We start from the raw sequence: 20,722 nt of genomic DNA, 5'->3' as shown, positions 1-20,722 counted from the left end.
TTTGCAGCATTATTTAAATACTGAAAATATCTAAAACATTTCACAATGATCCGCTTACACCATTTTGCTTACCAGGGAAGATTTCTCAGGTTCTTAAAATAAGAAGAACAAATATTTAAAGCAAACATGAGCATGGTAAAAAGGGCAAGCTTCTGCATGTTATTCTACAATGGAATTCACAAAAGCACATGGCAGCAATCCAACAAACTTGGGCTGGGCGAGGCAAATAAAAATTGGTTCGCTTTTCTCAACACTTCAGTTTAGTTAAAAAAAAAAAAAATTGAGAAGGCAATATTTGTTTCAATACTGTATACCCCTGTAAAATCATGGGGGATTGTGAAACAGGACAATTGATTGCTTTGCTTCTGTCTTTATAGATGAGATGATGTAGAAAAGCACAGCTTCAAGGTGTAAGGGTTTGATCCATTTGCAACTCTTATCTGAGTATGGTTCAGTATAGTTAGTGCTTCGACTGCTTCTGTCTTGGATTCCCATTCTAATAGACCAGAGAGTGTTTTAGCAGTAGGTTTAGCGTCAAACACCTTGCATTTGATAAAAATCGGAACTTCATGTTCTTCACATAGCTTTCGGAAAGTGTCTTCATCCGTAGACAGCGGCACGTTATAATAATGCAATACACATGATGGTGGCTGAATAATATTCTTGGAAGCCTGGCCAGCGCTTGTAAATCTATTGTTCTTGCTCATCGAGAAATCTTTGTAACTGCTAGAACCATCCTCAAGCTCGAACACCTGACTTGGAACCACAGAATGCTGCTTGGACACACATACGTTTAATCTTGTGCCAAATAATTTAAGGTTATTGAGGTGTGTAATTGCCCTTTCAACAGCATACTCGTCACCCATTTCTATCAGCGCAGTGCCTGGAATGGACTTCATGAATTTTATCTTTTCAATGTTTCCATACAAGCAAAAAAGGTTGAAAGTCCTGGCACAGTTCATCTTTGGTGGAAGTAGACCACCGACCATAGCAACTGAACCAGAAGGATGAGGTCGATACATGTAAGAAGAGGAAGACTGAGGTAATGGGTAGGATACCAACTCTGGAGTGTCACGAGATCCCATTTTGTGTCGATTTGGTAAAGGTAACAATGGAGCATGTTGTGATCCAAATCCATCATACCCATATGACGAGCCATATGAGCCACCATATGAGCCGTATGAGGAGCCATAGTTTGAGCCATGGGTAGATGCTGGTCCTCCATGGGATGACCCAAATGATGCAGGATGGTCTCCCAGAATAGCCGGTCTTTGTCGGCCTTTGCCTCTATCTGGTCCTGGTTGACTCACGAAAGGCTTAGTGTAGTCCCAACTTTCAGAATCATTCTTGATGACATTGAGACGAGTCGGCCTTGCATATTCAATTTTCAGAGTACAGCACCCGGCATATATATCTGCTCCATTCAGAGCTGCTTTGGCTTTTTGGGCTCCAAGAATGCTCGAAGAACCAGATGAACAGCTGACTGAGGAGGACACCTATGAGGGGGAGGTCTACGAGACCCAGCCCAAGCGGCTCAAGACCGATGAAGACGGCGAGCAGGCGGCCTTCGTTACGCACGAGGACGAAGAACGGCGGAACCACCGGGACGGAGGTGGAGTCCATCACAAAGTCTCAGTTTCGCCTGTGGTTCATGTGAGAGGACTCTGTGAATCTGTTGTCGAGGCTGACCTGATGGAGGCACTACAGAAATTTGGAACAATAAGCTACGTGATGATGATGCCATTCAAACGTCAGGCTCTCGTGGAATTTGAAAGCACAGAATCTTCTCAGGCGTGTGTTAACTTTGCTGCAACTGAAGCCATATTTATAGCAGGACAACAAGCCTACTTTAACTTTTCTACAAGCAAACGGATTACCCGTCCTGCAAATGCAGACGACCCTTCAGGGGGCAACAAAGTTTTACTTTTATCCATTCAAAATCCCCTCTATCCAATTACAGTGGACGTTTTGTACACGGTCTGCAATCCTGTTGCAAAAGTGATGCGTATTGTCACATTCAAGAGAAATGGAATACAGGCAATGGTGGAATGTTGTTTTAGCTTTCAACCCAGAAGAGCTTCGTGATTTACTAGAGAAATAATATGTTATTGCTCTGATATCAGTTTTGTTCTGCACTCTGTCTGCACAGCGAGTGCTGAAGGCTACACGGATAACTTAACCCAGTGTTGTTGTAAGGTCTGATCTTCGCACCCCTATAGACATAACATACGTGCTGCTGCCAAAATCGGGCTCTAGGCGAGTTTTATATTGTTGTGCTGAACGCACAAAAACACACTTGATGTGCTTCGCATGCAGAGAGCTGGTGGAAGATGATGTGATCCTCCTGCCACTGAGATTTTGAGGTATGGGCCCGCCCTGCTAAAACCCAAATGAGACCTTCATAGATATAAAATACTATGCTAAATAGGGAGGGTGTGAATTAGACGTTGTAAATTTCTATTCATTTCAGCATCTTAGTATGCTGTCACCATTCGCCTTTTATGGACTGATAATTATGCTGATAACTTTGTTGATTATAATTTGTTTGCTAGTATTGTACAAGATACTGCGTTTGAGAACCATGCATTGGTAAATAAATATTTCAAACATGCACGTGTCCTTTTTTACTCCACGTTCTGGTTTGTAATGATTATATAACGAAAGAGTGTTCATGTTTTCCACGATACCTGAGGTAATCTAAGTTCATGTTCTGGTCTGTCCAAGCATTGGGAGTTTGTTATGACCAATGAGACACTGTAGCTAGCTCGGTAAGGGGATTTCGGGTACTGAGGTGAGTTTTGGGCCATCCTAATTCACTGAGGTTCCAGGTCTCTATGCACAGTTCTGTAGGAGAACGGAATTCCCGCTACATGGCGCCCTTACGTTGTTGGCCTTAAATCATGACACTCGAGTAGTATATCATTCAATCCATAACCCCTTCACTGACGTTTCCGGAAAATGGTGGTGTCGGAAAAACCTACCTATTTTTGAAATAGGTCTTTTCAAGCTTTGTGGTAAATAAAATTACCTGGTCAGTTTTTCCGTATAATTATCATTACAAGACAGCTCATAAAAATGAGAGGCAGAGTCCGTGGTATCTGAGTTTTACGGGGTTTATTAGAAAAACCTCGAGGTTGGAGATCATGTTCCGTCACCACTAGGGTTCGGGAAGCGACAGTCAACGTTTTATTAACATTTCACATTATATATAGTAAAGTAACATAATTGAATCCAATACAGTAGGCGTAACAGGTGAAAAAGAGCGAGATAAGAACACATGTGCGTAATAGGAGGCGTGAAAATAGGCGTACACGAAGGCGTGCACTGTACATGTCAGAGGGACGTCACAAGAATCGTCACATGTGGGTGGGTACATAAAGAAAGTTGCAGAATCAGCAGTAAGTGCGGATGCGCGCGCAGCTAGCATGACGTGACATAGATGTGGTAACTGGGGAGAACTTTAACACTAGTAGAGACAGAAGTCTGGGATGTCAGAACGACCTGGACCTATAACATATCTCGTATCTTATGTTTGGAGGATGTATTATCTGGAGTAAAAGGTCTCTCGGGCAGAGGCTATTCTATACTGAATGCTAGTGCGTGCATATGTGTCTACGTGTCTACGTGCAGGGCCATGGGCCTACTATGGCAACGGGAACTGTAAATTACTTGCATGGAGGCAGGAAGGCTTACTCTTTGCTCTGCAGCCGGGGAGGTGTTTACCTAAATCACTAGACAGGAATGTATTTTCGAGGAGGCTGAACAGATAACTTGAAGGCAAAATACGGTTTTGGCAGGCAGGCCAGGTTGAGCCAGGCTCCGCTTCGCTTGGCAGGAAGTAAGGCAGAGGTCAGGGATACGTGTCCATGCTGCAGCTTTCAGAGGCAGAAGGCAGAAAGGGCTCGGAGACAGAAATCAGGGCCTAGCTCGGCAGAGCCAGGAAAAACGTAAAAGTGTACCATGTAAAGACGTTGGCATGGTATGGTTAGGAACTGAATTATCGATCCATTCATGGAGGATCTGAAAGAGGACATGTTAACGTTGGACGCAAATGTATTTGCGTCTTCATATTCGGTCATGGAGGGAAATTACATGTACTTTAAGCACGCACATGGAGACGTTGGGGTACACGATAGGGGACAAACTTGACCATAAAAATTTCAATTACCTCATTCCCTCCTTCTCCCCTACGGACCCTTCAGGATATATCTATTTTCATGAGTCCATCTATCTGTTCATATAACATCATTTGCTCATCTTTTTTCATTCGAGCACGAGAACGTGGACTTGGACGGGGAATACATGATGTAGCAACAATGGATGATGTCTAATCAACTAAAACTAAATCCGGAAAAAACAGAACTCCTCCTGCCTTGTTCTAGCTCTGCCCACTGGGGACCCCAATTCTGGCCAGCTGAACTGGGCACTGCCCCTACTCCATCGAGTTCAGTAAAAAGTCTGGGTGTCACCATTGATAAAGATCTCTCCCTGAAAACTCATGTCGGAGCCATTATCTCTGCTAGTATGTTCCAGCTTCGCAAAATCCGGAAAATTTCTCATCTGCTCTCTCACGAGGCCTTGGTGCAAATTGTCATCTCCCTCGTTCTTTCCCGCCTCGACTTTTCCAACGCCCTTTACTGGGGCCTCTCCAGGTCCCTGCTCCACCGCCTCCAGATGGTGCAGAACCAGGCTGCTAGGCTTATTTGTAAAGTCCCTAAATGGCAATCTGCTAGACCTCTCCTGGCCAAGCTGCACTGGCTTCCCATTGAGCAAAGGGCCGCCTTCAAGATCGGATGCATAACCTACAAAGCACAGCATACCAAATGCCCGACCTTCCTGAAATCCCTCATCAATCCCCACCGCCCGACCCGCAATCTCCGCTCTGCTCACCTTCATCTTCTCACCTCCCCAGTGTTCAAGCTAAAAAAATTGGGTGGCCGGAGATTCAGCTCCCTGGCACCCAAGCTGTGGAACTCCATCCCCCTACACATTAAAACCTCTGACACCTTGCTGAGCTTCAGAAAAGGCTTAAAGACCTGGCTCTTTTCAAACTCTCACTAGCCCTTTCTCCTGCCCCATTTTCAATCTCAGCGCCAGGAAACCTCCGGTGTCAGTGCGCTTTACAAATGTAGCTTAACATTAACATTAACATTAACATTAACATTAACAGCACACAAGCCGCAAATCGCTGGCCCACATTGGAGACATAGGCAACAACTGAATACTATGAGTAGGGCTATTCCAAGGAAGGATAGGACTTTCCATCCCCAGGCGGACAACACGCTCCAGAGCCAACCGGACCAGGTCCAGGTGCCTGGATTCTGGTGTATCTGACTAGCAATCTTGTGGAGCCGAGTTATGGCTCTGTATACTGACGGTGCATTATTTGGAATGTAAACACAACAACTGGATCCGATGACTCTACAAGCCCCGCCCCTATCTGCCAGGATGACGTCAAGGACGAGACGATTTTGAAGAACGACAAGTCTCATAGCAGACTGCTCCTCTGTTAAGTTACCTAGGGCAAAAGTAGTTTCGTTCACTACAGCTTCAAGGGTTCTGGTCAATCTACGTATCAGTTTACTGTTTGAGACAGTTCCTAAATAGGGAAAGAATCCTTTATTGAAATCTGTGTATTGTTCCCATGTTGTTTCAGTGTAATCGACAATTGGGAGATCTCTCTTGGGTCTAACATGAATGAGATGGGAATTTCTATGGTAATCAGGTGGGGCTAAAAAAATAGGTGGCAATAGGAATGCAATATAACAAGTACCATCCCAGTCTGGAGGTAAACGTATGTAAGCTGTATGGCCACAAATGAAATAGGAATGTCGGGAAGCTTTGAATGTAGACTTGCCTTTATCACTGAATTCAATAACTGTATTACAATCGCTGTGTCCTAAATGTACTGAACCATTCTTTCTAACGCATAGGTCACCTTTCACTGGCAAGACTGTAATTGAAGGTGAGTTTGAACTAGTTTCGGACTGGACATTCAAAATCATGAGGTTAAGTGTAAAATTACCTAACCCATATACTTCGTTTTCTAGATCAGTACCTGTCATTTGAGGAAGACCCTCCTTGTCAGGGAAACATGCCTTATTCATAACTGTGTTCAGGTCTCCCCATATCCAATTACCTTGGGAAACATCGGACTTACTGTCTAACGAGGACATTAATGTAAACCATGCACCACATGATCCATTATGTGTAAACGGATAAGGAAAAAGAGGCAAGGCTCCCGTCATTTTCTGGTAGGGAGGGAGTCGGCCACATATCCAGCAATTAGTAGCATTGCTGGTCTGGTGAGAATGATGTAACATACGGATGAAAGAATTGTTACGCAGTGCAAGTCGGTAAGAAAGTTCGTGCGGGGGCAGATCACTAAAGGTGTGGTCTGCAGTGTCATTGAAAGAAGAGTGTGCTTGTATAGGAAAATATACATGTAACATATAGCTTAGGCATATAATCGTAAGACTCAGAAAGAACATGATAAGTAAAGTAATGATACATCTGCTTCGCAAATTCTTGCAATATTTCTGTTTCTTGATCTCCTGTCTATCTCTCTCATTATGGGGGTCTAGCTTGTACATGTCAGGAACCCGTCTAACCGCTTCACCCAGGGGGGACTTAAACAATTAAACTGTCTGACTTACTAGACCTCAACTTTAATTTGTACTCCTGGGACGGAGTTTTCTCTACCAGGGGGAGTTTAGTATCAGTCTCTGGAATGTGAAAGCCCTGGGAATCAGTTTTTGGCGGAAGTCCATAGCACTTTTTGACGTGGCTCGAGTGGAGCCAATTTTTTCTTCCTTCTAGTTTTACAGCAGTCCTCGTTGTCATCAGAACAATCTTGGGCTCCTTCCAACGGGGCTCCAGGGGGCTTGATCTTTCAAAATTACGGACGTACACGAAGTCACCAGGGACGATCTTGTGTGGCTTCACCTCGGTGTTGTCTGGGAAGGCTGCTGCGACCTGTGAACGACATGATTGTAGTGCAGACATCAAGGAAGCAAGGTAATCTGTCAGCATATTACTGTCAACATCGGTTAATCTACGAGGCAGAGGCGTCCCCCACATATTCGGTGGCCGGCCAAAACCACCTCATACGGGGATAGCCCTGTTCTAGAATGTGCTACCATTCGCATATAGAAGAGGGCAACTGGAAGAGCTACTATCCAGTCTACTCCTTTTTCTGCACAGACCTTGGCAAGACGTGTTTTCAGAGTCTGATTGTGTCTCTCGACTAATCCAGCTGCTTCGGGATGCCGAACACAGTGGAACTTCCACTGATATCCTAACAAAAGGGAAACTTGCTTCATGAGCTCGGACGAGAATGGCTGTCCGTTATCTGAATACACGACACGAGGCAAACCAAACCTCGGGAAAAATTTGCGAACCAACTGCTTGGCAGTGGTCACGGCAGTGTAATCTGGGACTGGATATGCTTCTGTCCATCGGGAAAGTGCACATACAACTACGAGGACATATTTGAATCCTCGACAACGGTCCATCTGGATATAATCCATCTGAAGGACTTCAAAAGGGTGATCAGGAGGATGAAATCCACCTTGCTCTACGGGAATGCCTTTGCCTGGGTTGAACTGACAACAGATCATGCAAGTACGCACTTTCTGTTTTGCTGCTGCTCGTAAATGCTTATTGAACCAAAGGTTTTGAATACTGTCTAACATAGCTTTTTCTCCTAAATGTGCAGGACTATGTGCTGTGTTAATGATAACTTGAACCATAGAGTCGGGGAGAAACCAAGTGGATTTTCCCTTCGTCATCCATCCCTGTTCTGTCTGGATCCCTCCTAGTTCTGTCCATTTCTTGATTTCGTCTGGGGTAGCATGTGTCTGTATGTCAATTACATCTAGGGCGGGATCCCTAACTGTCATGCAATGTGTTGGAACTACTGTCTTTGTCATATCAGTCGTATGAGTATGAGTCTGTGCTGTATGTTTGGCTGTTCGATCTGCCAAGTCGTTACCCTTGGAAATGGTGTCTGTGACTTTCGTATGTGCCTTACACTTCATGATGGCTATGGCTGTAGGCAAATGTATTGCTTCTAACAGAGCTTGAATGAGGGGACCGTGCTGTATCTTGGCACCGTGGGAAGTTAAAAAACCTCTCTCTTGCCACAGGACTCCGAAGTCGTGTACAACTCCGAATGCATAACGGGAATTTGTGTATATGTTAACTTTCTTGTTCTTGGCTCGAATACAGGCTTGGGTCAGAGCGATGAGCTCTGCTGCTTGGGCAGACAGGGTGTCAATACGATGTGTTTCTATGACCTCGGTTTCAGTGGTCACTGCATATGCGGCCACTAACTCTCCTGTACTGGTTCTCATACATGAACCATCCACATAAAGTGTCAGGTCCGGATCTGGTAATGCGATATCTGTCAGATCTTGTCTGGGCTTCGTCATAGTGTTAATGACTTCCACACAGTCATGTGCCAAAGGGTCTATTGTGCTTAATGGTAAAAGTGTAGCAGAATTCAGTGTGTTGCAGCGTCTGATTTCTATGTGTGGCTGGAATAACGTCAATTCATACCCTGTCAGTCGTGCTATAGTCAAGTGCTGAGTCTGTGTACGGTTTAAAAGAACTTCCACGGAATGTGGAACCTGTACTGTCAATTGGTGTCCCAATACTATGGAATCACTTTGTCTGATTGCTAGAGCTGTTGCTGCTACAGATTTCAAGCATGCAGGCAGAGCCTGGGCTACTGGGTCTAATGTACTAGAAAAATAAGCACATGGCTTGTGTGAACCTGCTTGATCTTGGGTGAGTACTGACAATGCAGTACCTTCGCGCTCTGTGACAAAAAGTGAAAAAGGCTTGCTGTAACATGGTGTCGCTAGAACAGGTGCTTGACATAGGGCTTTCTTCAGGTCGTCAAAAGCTTGTGTATGTTCCTGAGTCCAAGGGAGGACAGTCGATGTCGCTGCCTCCTGGGTTGTCAACTGTATAAGTGGCTTGGCTAGATATGCGTACTGAGGGATCCATTGTCTACAGTAAGAGGTGAGGCCTATAAAGGCCCGTACCTCCTTTTGTGTCTTGGGTTGTGGCATATGTACAATCAACTGGATGCGGTCAGGTGTAAGCTGTCTCCCCCTCTTGGACAGCAAGTGGCCAAGGTACACAACTTGCTGAACACAGAATTGCAGCTTCGAAGGAGACACTTTGTGTCCCTTGTCGGCCAGGAAAAATAGGACTGTCAGAGATGCTTGTTCACATTCTTGTTCACTTCGAGCGGTGATCAATAGATCATCGACATACTGAAGTAGGGCAGTGTTAGCAGGCATGTGGATACTGTCAAGTTGTCTTTTCAGTGCTTGGCTATAAATACTCGGGCTTTCCGTGAACCCTTGAGGTGCACGTGCAAATTTAAAGCTTCGGCCATTTAAACTGAATCCGAAAAGGTACTGGCTTTCCGGATCAATGGGAACACTAAAGAAGGCATTCTTAAGATCAATTACAGTGAAGAACACCGCTTCGGAATCAATAGCAGTCAATAGGGATGAAATATCTGGGACCACTGGGAACTGAGATATGATACATTTGTTAAGTTCTCTAAGGTCAATCACTAGACGATATACAGGAGGTTCATTCGGATCAGTACGTTTGAGAATCGGAATGATGGGAGAATTACAGATATTGGAGTCAGTTTCTACAACCACTCCGTGAGCAATGAGTTCGTCAATGATTTTCAATAAGGCTGCTACAGCCTCGGGTGGCAATTTGTATTGGCGAATTCTGGGCAGAACAACTCCTGGCTTGAGTGTGACACAATATGGTGTGATATGCATACAACCTACATCAGTCGGGCCTTGTGCCCATAAATGCTGTGGTACATTCTGTAAACGGGGATCAAAATCTCTCAACACATAGTGACCCTTGAAGTCACGTAAAAACAATCTCACTCCTTCCGGAGAACAACATATTACAGCTCCTAGAGCTTTCAGTGTTTTAATACCTAACAAGTTTTCTGGACATGACTTCGTAAGCAATAAATCTGTAGTACGGGACAATGAACCAACTGCAAGGGGAACTGGTTTCGATACTTCATTAACAATAGGCTTTCCTGAAAATCCAAGGGAAACATTCTGTGAGCCTGAGAGGGGTGCCCCTGGAACCTCGTCATGACTAATGGTAGTCCTGCTTGCCCCTGTGTCAATCAAAAACTTAGACAATTTAACCAGTGCACATCCCTACTCGTAACTTTTATCCAATTGTATTTCAATCCAATCAATTCAGTACTTCAATTCTTTTCCAGTCCACACAAGTATTTTGATAGTACAGAGTCCATTGGTTCTCAAAGTTCTTATTTATTGATTATTTTCTTGCCACATCGTCACAGCCGACGCGCGTTTCGCCCTCCACGGGCTTTTTCAAGGCACAGAAAAATAGTATGGTGAGTGGCGTATTTTCATATAACTCAATAAAAACCGTAAAAATCCTTTGTCATTGGTCCTTAAAAGCCTATGATAATGAGTGTGAAATTGTTCTTTTAGATTCTTGTACTTCTCTATTCATTTGTCACTCAGTGGTCTGTAATTTAATAAAGGACTGCAGGAGCCATGATAAGTTCCATCGCCATAGCGAAACCGGTCGCGTCTCAGCAAGGCGTCTCTCTTCCGCGTTCGTCTAGCAGGAAGTCTTTCAAAATACTTGTGTGGACTGGAAAAGAATTGAAGTACTGAATTGATTGGATTGAAATACAATTGGATAAAAGTTACGAGTAGGGATGTGCACTGGTTAAATTGTCTCTATTTATGGTTCATGAAATTCTACTACACTCGTTGTGGGTAGAGTATCGTGACGGAAATTGCTTAAGGGTGAATAAGCATCCTATCAGTTGGGCACTCCCAAATTGAGTATCTCTGCATGACTGGACAAATGAATACCATGGGACAAATACAACACTGATGTGCAGATCACAGTAGCAAATTCACCCTGTCTTTTTGTTTATGTATGTCAATCAAAAACTTTCTGTCTTTTCCTAATACCTGACTATGTACATAAGGACCGTCTTGATCTACAGGAATCTCGATGAGAGGCAAACCCACTTCCCTCTCTAGGCTGTTTCATGAATACTGTTGGTAATCTGGATACTCTGACTGTGCATACTGGTACATCTGCTGTGTAACGTGTTGTGTTGCGGCAATGGGCTGGGGCTGTGGTACCGCTACGGTCTGTTGCTGAACATGCTGTGGAGCAGGTTGCGGATTCTGTTGAATATTCTGTTGAACATGTTCTGGCCTAGGCTGGCGTGGTCTTTCTTTCGTTATGCCTGTAGCAATATTATGTTTCAGAACGGCACAATCACTAATAAAATGACCTGGCTGTTTGCAATAATTGCAATTTCCTTTAACGGGACCTGTAGGATGACTAGTCTGTGTGTTCTGCATGTTACCCCTCTTCTGACCATCTGCTGGAACAGACTGGGCAACTAATACTTTCATTTTACTGTCTTTCATACGCCTCTGTTCATATTAGTATACAACTTATTACCCAGAGGCACAACCTTACTAATCAAGTGTAAGGCCCTTGTAAGCAGCTGTGAACTCGACAAAATATAAGACAATCAATATAAAGTGCTCGTGTTGCATAAAATTTAAAATAAAATATGAAAAAAAGAAGAATAGAAGTAAATGTTTCACAGAAAAGAACGGAGGAATTTTCAGGATATCCGGAGGGAAAGTTTCACAAAATGTGACAGAATGATATAATGTATCTGAGTGACAATCATACAGTTACATTTACTTTAGTATTTGAAGGCCTCCTGCAACTGGCAATACACAAGGGGGTCACCAAAAAACAGGAAAAGAAAAGAAAAATCAGGTCCAAGGTACATCAGCAATACATATTAGATCCTACATAAATTATGTGTGAGGGCGTCTTATAAGTCTTTGAGACAGGTGTAAAGATCCTCTCGGTCATTCAGACCATTAGGGTTCTTGGTATTCATTTCGAGGATGTATCTTGTCTCTAGCAAGCGTAGTCTGCCCTCCCTATCGCCCCCTCGTTTTAGTGGCATGACAGTGTCCACTAGATAATATTGTAATTTACTGGTGTCACTGTTGTGCACGGCCTCAAAGTGGCGTGCAACCGGATATGTCTGATCCTTACTTATTATCGCTCTGATGTGTTGTAGGATCCGTTTATGTGCTGCTGGGCGGGTACTGCCCACATAACATAAGTTGCAAGGACATTGCAGCACATAAACGACAAATTCCATCTTGCATGTGAGTCTTTCCGTAATTTGGATGGGATTTTCTCTGAAAGGACTGGTGTAATGGGTTTTATTTATACCACTTTACACGCTTTGCAGAAGGCGCATTTTCTAAAACCTGTACTCAAAGCTTCCCATGTGCCAGAGATTACGGGCTCTAGAGTGTTGCTGGTTAACGCATTCTCCATTGAAGGAGATTTTCTAAAGGTGATCTCCGGTGTAAGTGAGACGTCACTCCCAATTATGGGGTCCCCCCTTATCAAGTTCCAATGTTTTGTAAAGATCTTCTTAATAGCAGAATACTGCTGACAGTATGGAACGATAACTCTTGAATTTACATGAGTGTTGCTAGAATTCTCAGTGGGGTCTTGGTTCCTAGGTGTTAGTGCCACCTCTCTGGATATAGAGTTAGTTTTTCTAATGGCTATTTCAAGAGTTGCCTCACTATAGCCCCTTTCAAGAAAACGTTTCTTGCACTCCTGTTGCGCTACTTTAAAGTCAGATTCCGTACTGCAGATTCTTCTCATTCTAAGCATCTCCCCGTAGGGGATGCTGTTAATTAAGTGACGGGGATGCTGACTGGTGGCGTGAAGCACTGTGTTGCCAGCTGTATCTTTCCTATGTAGCCTGGTTTGTATTCTGTGGTTATCTACATATATCTGAACATCAAGAAAATTTACTGTTGTTTCATCTATATGAGAGGTAAAATTCAGATTATATGAATTAACATTCAATTGTTCTATAAAACGCTCAGCATCCGATTTGTCACCCTTCCAAATCACAAAGAGGTCGTCAATGTAACGCAAATACAATGGTACATGTGATGTCATAATGTCCCCATATGTGCCCATTAACACCCGCTCCTCCCAAAGCCCCATATGGAGGCATGCAAAACTAGGGGAGAAGCAGGCCCCCATTGCGACCCCTCTAATCTGCTGGTATGCCTGTCCATTGAAAAGAAAATAATTCTGTTCTAAGCAGAGTTTCAGCATATCCAAGAGCATGCGGTTGTGGTTGGAGCAGTGATCTGAGCGTTTGGATAGGTAAAATTCTGCTGCCTTGATACCATCGCGGTGTCGGATGGAGGTATATAGGGCAGTAACATCCAGAGTCATTAAGATGTAGTCGTCTTCCCAAACCAGGTTATTTAGCTTGCAGATAAAGTCAGTGGTATCTTTAACGTACGATGGTAATGTAAAAACCCATTCTTTCAGAAAGAAATCTATGTATTTAGAAATGTTCTCAGTTGCGCTATTTATCGCCGAAAGGATTGGTCTGCCTGGTGGTGTGCATACATTTTTATGAACTTTCGGCAATAAGTACAGGGTGGGAATAACTGGACAGTCTTTTTGGAGGAATTTGAACTCGTCATTGGAGATTAGTCCTGCACTTTTCCAAGCTACAAGTTTGGCATTAAGATTGGACCAGGCCGCTTTGATTGCAATGAGGTTACTTTTTCTGTAGCAGTTCAAATCACTTAACTGTGTCTCCGCTTCTTTTATGTAGTCGTCCCGATGCCACAGGACGATATTCCCTCCTTTGTCTGCCTGCTTTACAATAATGTTTTTATCCGCCTTTAGTCTCTTCACAAGGCTATTGTAGCGTTGGTTCTGTCGACTCAAAATGACGTGTTTCTTGTTTGTGGCTGTATACAGTTCTTTCAGATCTTTTATGATGAGGTCTTGGTAGAGGTCAATATTGTCGTGGGTCATAATAGGGAAAAAGGTTGATTTTTTCTTGAAAGGCGTAGATATTGGAGTTTCAATGCCTTCCCTTCCCGTTGCTTGGGATTGTGTAATCGACCGCCCCTCTTGCTGCAAGTCCCATATCTCATTGAAAGATACATCCGCTTCAGCCGAAAGGAGTGTAGGGCTGGCTGCCACCGAAATGTTGCTTTGCTTGTACGGGTGTGTACGGTGGTATTTGCTTAATTTAAGCTTTCTAATAAAGCGGAAAGTATCCATTCTGGTATTTGCATAGTTTATGTTGCTGGGTGGGCAGTAGGACAAACCTAAGCTTAAAATTTGTTTTTCTTTTTCATCCAGGGTAATATCCGTCAAATTTATGATTGTTGTGTTGACGTGGAGGGTTGGGTCTGGAACCTGTTCCAATTCCCCCCTTTTCCCCGATTGCCCCTCTTTCCTCCCGCCGAGTTTCCTCTCGCTGCATTTCCGGCGTTGGAGGCGTTTGTAGTTTGCCCTCTGGCGTTTTGTTGGGGGTTTACTTTCGATTTTGATCTGAGAGTGTCTCGACGGCTCTCGCAGAGGCAGTTTACCTCTTGTGCCGGCGATAGTTTTGTAAACCCCTCTTGCAGGTTTTTTCTCCTCCTTTGCTCGTTATCGGAGTCGCTGTCTGCCGCTGAACTCAGGTCAGTGGATGAGGCAGATGCAGTTGCCTCTTGCCTTGCCTTGGGGTTGTTTTTGCCCACTTGTGCTTTTATATTGTCAAAACGCCGTGCAAACGTGAAAATTTGGCCGTGTAAGTAGTCCAGCCTATGAGAAAAAGGGGGCCCCTACAATGTATACAGTTAGCTACTCGTAGGGAAGGTAAACTATGTAGAGAAAGACAGTGTAGCAAAACTCTAAGGGCGTAAATAATCCCTAAATCAAAATCCAAACAGAATAATAGACCCTCAAAAACAATCAAATAAATGTGTGCTGAAACGGAAATTTATACAAAAATTCTTCAATTTATTTATTTTTGATTTTAGTATATTTTGTTTGTTGTTTTTATCCTTTGTGCAAAATTCATTTACTTATTTAATTCATTGTTCACATTTAAAAAGAACCTTGGAGTATAGTACATACTCCATTGATTGTTTTTGAGGGTCTATTATTCTGTTTGGATTTTGATTTAGGGATTATTTACGCCCTTAGAGTTTTGCTACACTGTCTTTCTCTACATAGTAGTCCAGCCTATCCCTCTCAAATTTGAAGGCTTTCCTTTTTTTGATTATTTCCTCTTCCTTGGCCAGCCTCATCATCATTTCCTCCCGTAGTTTTTTAGTTTGCTCCGTTACTCCAATTGTTAGCAAATCAGCCTCAACTGTCTCAATTTCCATCTGTAGCTTTTTTCTGTCGCTATCAACGTATTTCGCCAATATTGCCATCAAACGTGCAGAGTATTCCAAGTTGGTGTCCGCCCACTCGGCCAGCATTGCTGGGTCCGGATTTTCATAGCTTGGGGCTAGAGTACTTCTCAACCCCCGTGGGACACGTTTGACATCTAAATATTTTGTGAGGGAAGTATGCTCCCACCACTTCGACTGTTCCTTTTTCATCAGTCGCTCCAATTTACGAAAAGTGTCTTTAATGTTCGTGCCATCGGTGCCCCCCGCAGCACCCCCAGTTGCAGTTGACGGCGTTGTTGTGCCCTCAGGATTCTCCACAAACATGTGGCCTGCATCCTCCTCCCTGCGTTTCAAAACGTCGGCGGACATAATGGCTCGTTGTGGTGTATTGTTCAATTAAACACCGAAAGAAAACAAACGGAAAAGCGCGCTTTTGAAAGTTCTTGGCGCTACCGTTTGGCACACTCCCCACTGCAAATTCGAACAGCTGTCCTACCTGGGCTCGGCTGTCGACGGCTCCTCTTGCGCTTCGCCGGGTACACTGCGACTCCTTCAACCTGGGTAGATGCTTTTGCTTTCTTGCAGGGGCTCGGGCAGCTTCCTCCTACCGGAGTAAAGATTCAATTCCGGGTGACGGAATTCCAGCTTCCTGCTGCAACACGCCCAAAGAACTCAAAGAGCTCGGGGAGGGGCTTCCACTCGTACCACGAACGCTCCTTGGTACCATTAGATGAAGAAAACGCTATTCCATTTTTCTACATGTAGAAGAAAATAACGAGAGAGTGAGCCCAGATTTGGTGCTGAATTTCGGTGATTTATTCAGTGATTCCACCAGCCATCGGCCATAACGCGTTTCACCTCAAACGAGGCTTGATCACATGACGTTGTTAGAAATCAACAAGGGTCTTAAATACACAACAAAACATGGGAGCGGCAGTGCTCTTAAAGTGATATGTGCATGATAAAGTTTGCCTGTTACCGCTAAAGCAGGGTAGCACGGCGTTCATGATCGTGTTCCTCTCTGATTCTATTCTGGTGATACTGTAACATTTGTAACATTTGGGAAGGCGTATTAGCTTGCCATGTACTTTCCACTTTCAATACTCTGTTCTTAACCTGGGGTAAGGAATTCTCAACTAATTTGGTTACGAAAAGATGTGGGAATGACTCGCTACTTGTTTTTAGGCCACTGTTAATAATAAAACAGTTCTCGAATCTAGAATAAAAATCACTAGTGTCTTCGTCTGGTTTCTGTTTGCAGGCTGAAATTGCATCCCAATCTTCCTTTTTAACTGTCAATAATCTAGGCAAAACCTGTACTAACAATCCTGGTAATGCTTTGGTTTTATCCCCAAGACCTAAACCTGGGGTACATCCTTTATCTTCATCTTCTAATTCGGTCCAATTAATCTTTTTATCTCCCACCTCCCAATCCTTCTCTTTCAGTTTTTCATAAATCCCTGCTGGCAATAATACTTTTAACATCTTAAGGATGTCTGAATATGTGTAATCGCCCATAAGTAACATATCTTTCAATTCACGGTGGAATCCTGCAGGGTCTTTATCGTGACAAGGTACTATTTTCTTCATTTCCAATAATTCCATTTTAGTCAAAGGGGTGTATACAAAAACACGTTCCAGCGTATTATCTGGCTTCCGGATTGGATGTACTTCTCCTAAAGGATTCTGTCTATCTAGGTGATATGGCTGTCTAACTGGGGGTGGAACTGAAACAAGACGTGGAGTCAGGAACGTACTATATTTGTGACGTTGTTCTAAAATGATATCAATTAAATCGGAACCTAGGCCTCTCCACCTTCTCAGGAGTAAGTCTTGTAATAGATTATACAGGGGACCTGGATCAGACTGTTGGTTTTCATACTGGGTGATGAGATGTTGAGTCATGTATATACCAGCTAATCGCTGTTCTTCTGGAGTAAGGCTTAAAAACTTTCTGATATGCCATGGCTTCACGAACACATTCAGGGCCTTCTCCTGTTTGAATAAAATGATATATCCTATCTAATTGTTCGGGCATTCCTGGTAGGGTAACCAAAAAATCTGCAACACGTCTTAAACGTAACGAGGCTAACATCATGAGTCCTGTCTTGCCAGGTACTGAATCATATCTACAATCTGTAAGATATTGTTTAAGCGTTTCGGCTGGGGTCGCTTTCGGGGTACGCAGTGTAGCTAATTCTCTCATTGTCAGTCGCTGTACTTGTGGCGGGGTGTGATAGGGACATCCTGTTGCACCTCCTGAGGCAGAGGCATGGGCATAACCTGGCTGTAGCGGGGTTGAACCTTGGGCTCATCTGTCGAAAAAGGATTAGTAGGGGGAACAGTAGGGGAAGTGATACCAGGTGCGGGAAAATGCTGACGTGGAGGGGTCGTGGCTTGTGGTAATCGATCAGCAGGAATAAGCTGTGGCGGATTGTTATTAGCAGGTTGTACGGGTACGTTGGTATATGCGGGAGCTACATCATCTAAATAGGAAGAATGGAAAATATCTGCTGCGGTCTTATGGTGATGTACTTTAGTCGGAATCAATGGTGGTGGCAAGTTACTGGATACTTCCGGGTTGGCCTTAGGCGGGCCCTCGGCAACAACTGGATACATGCCTGTAATGAGTGCATTTCTTTTACGGTCTAATTGTTCTGATCTGACCTGTTCTCCTTCTTCTAGTAACTCTTTTTCTTTGGCTTTCTCGGATTCTTCTCTACTTCTCTCTGCTTTTCTGAATTCTTTTTCTGTTCTTCTATGCGATTCTTTATGCCACAATTCTATGGCATCTTTCTGGGACTGTCTGGCTTTCTTTTTCCATAATGCTTCTTCTACTCTCATGATGCACTCGGCATCCCATGTCCCTGAGACAGGCCATCTAAACTGCTCTTCTAAATGCTTGGTGTAGTCCACCCACAAATCTAAATACAACACAGCGTCTAAGCCGTGCTTGTGGTACATAAAATATCCTGGAGTGTCCCTAGGTGGGACAGGCACTGCTTCTTCGAGTATCCCTTTCCTAGTTCCTATCTGACGCAATTTCGAAAATAACGGCATCTTTACTTTGACTCAAACACAATAAACACGGCAATGAAAGGCAAACAGTCATTCATATCACGACATGAAACACATTAAAACATTTCGAATAGATACTGTCTAGTACATAAAACACAATACTTAGAATCACGTGAGAATAATGCTAGAAGGCTTGAATCACTGAATCACTGAATCACTGAATTACTGAATTACTAGATGCACTGCTAAACAGTACAGACCGGTCCCATAAAGAGACACGTCATACCGCGCTCACCTAAGTGAACACGTACGGACCAGGACTGTGTACCCAGACCTGTCTTGACCGGACACAAACTAATGCACCCGTCTAGATGCGTCCCTAGCAACGGTACTCACCGGGAGCAATACTTGAACTTGAACTTGAAGGCCTCGGACTGGACTGGACGTCTACTGGTACTGCTACTACGCATGCGCCTCGTCACATCAGAACAGGTGGGCCTCTGGATACCTCGGACACTGCTACTCTCGGCTGGGCTCTGGTCGGGATCCTCCACACTCCTCACCGCCTCGTCTGGATGTCGACCGCAGTCTCAGTCACCTCCATAGGCCTGAGGGAGATACAGGAAAACCTGCAGATGCGCATAGGTGTCCGTCACGGCTGTGGCAGGGGGCAAGGCCTGCGACGCATCGCCGGCGCGTGGGGTGGGGGAGGGGTCCCTATTCGGGCGCCAAATTATGTGGTAAATAAAATTACCTGGTCAGTTTTTCCGTATAATTATCATTACAAGACAGCTCATAAAAATGAGAGGCAGAGTCCGTGGTATCTGAGTTTTACGGGGTTTATTAGAAAAACCTCGAGGTTGGAGATCATGTTCCGTCACCACTAGGGCTCAGGAAGGGACAGTCAACGTTTTATTAACATTTCACATTATATATAGTAAAGTAACATAATTGAATCCAATACAGTAGGCGTAACAGGTGAAAAAGAGCGAGATAAGAACACATGTGCGTAATAGGAGGCGTGAAAATGGGCGTACACGAAGGCGTGCACTGTACATGTCAGAGGGACGTCACAAGAATCGTCACATGTGGGTGGGTACATAAAGAAAGTTGCAGAATCAGCAGTAAGTGCGGATGCGCGCGCAGCTAGCATGACGTGACATAGATGTGGTAACTGGGGAGAACTTTAACACTAGTAGAGGAGACAGAAGTCTGGGATGTCAGAACGACCTGGACCTATAACATATCTGGTATCTTATGTTTGGAGGATGTATTATCTGGAGTAAAAGGTCTCTCGGGCAGAGGCCATTCTATACTGAATGCTAGTGCGTGCATATGTGTCTACGTGTCTACGAGCAGGGCCATGGGCCTACTATGGCAACGGGAACTGTAAATTACTTGCATGGAGGCAGGAAGGCTTGCTCTTTGCTCTGCAGCCGGGGAGGTGTTTACCTAAATCACTAGACAGGAATGTATTTTCGAGGAGGCTGAACAGATAACTTGAAGGCAAAATACGGTTTTGGCAGGCAGGCCAGGTTGAGCCAGGCACCGCTTCGCTTGGCAGGAAGTAAGGCAGAGGTCAGGGATACGTGTCCATGCTGCAGCTTTCAGAGGCAGAAGGCAGAAAGGGCTCGGAGACAGAAATCAGGGCCTAGCTCGGCAGAGCCAGGAAAAACGTAAAAGTGTACCATGTAAAGACGTTGGCATGGTATGGTTAGGAACTGAATTATCGATCCATTCATGGAGGATCTGAAAGAGGGCATGTTAACGTTGGACGCAAATGTATTTGCGTCTTCATATTCGGTCATGGAGGGAAATTACATGTACTTTAAGCACGCACATGGAGACGTTGGGGTACATGATAGGGGACAAACTTGACCATAAAAATTTCAATTACCTCAGCTTGATTCTTTCTAAAACGGTTTCCTTGAATTACTACCCAGTTGTGCTACAAAGTTTGCTTTGTTTTTTCTCATTCCTGTGCTGTCATGGCCCAAGCCATGGATATTCTGCAGCATAGTCGCATTGCGGTGCGAGATCATTTGCGGGCTTACAATGTGCCTTTGGAAGGCTTGGCTGTGATTATGGTGGTGAGTGTGGAACATGCTTACCCTTACGAACTCTTTTATTCGTGGGTGACATTTCCAGCGGTGGACACAAATTCAGGCGTATTCCACACGTACACTCCCACGGTTGTACCTAATGAGTATACTCCGTACAGAGCACAGGAAGTACCTATTGATGTTTGGCAGCATGGAGTTTGGTTTGGTGGCGCCCTACCCCAGTCTTTAACCACTCCGAGGTTAGGTCCTTTGTCCATTCCAGGCGCTAGTTGGCCTGTTTTGGCTGGATTTACTCCTCATCCTCTACACGGCAATTGTAACTTGGTTGAA

At 44.2% G+C, this 20,722-nt stretch overlaps 1 protein-coding gene across 1 annotated transcript; it reads right to left on the bottom strand.

The window, feature by feature from the left end:
• Positions 1 to 268: 268 nt before the first annotated feature.
• On the bottom strand, positions 269 to 14,205 carry LOC147707508 (heterogeneous nuclear ribonucleoprotein L-like). The gene is made up of 2 exons (XM_086925653.1): positions 13,308 to 14,205; positions 269 to 1,483 (listed from the first exon to the last, which is right to left on the bottom strand). The coding sequence occupies exons 1-2, from the start codon at positions 14,203 to 14,205 to the stop codon at positions 372 to 374; spliced, it is 2,010 nt and encodes a 669-aa protein (XP_086781779.1). The 3' UTR covers positions 269 to 371.
• Positions 14,206 to 20,722: the final 6,517 nt, after the last annotated feature.

Source organism: Lissotriton vulgaris, chromosome 6, assembly GCF_964263255.1.
Source record: "Lissotriton vulgaris chromosome 6, aLisVul1.2, whole genome shotgun sequence".
Taxonomy (NCBI): domain Eukaryota; kingdom Metazoa; phylum Chordata; class Amphibia; order Caudata; family Salamandridae; genus Lissotriton; species Lissotriton vulgaris.
Note: the sequence above shows the minus strand (reverse complement) of the source record. Positions and strands in the feature narration are given on the sequence as shown.

Coding starts and splice junctions, on each gene's coding strand:
- LOC147707508 (XM_086925653.1), bottom strand. CDS start 14,205: ATGGATACTTTCCGCTTTATTAGAAAGCTTAAATTAAGCAAATACCAC. Junction 1,484..13,307: donor CTCCATCCGACACCGCGATG/GTATCAAGGCAG, acceptor TGTCCTCCTCAG/TCAGCTGTTCATCTGGTTCT.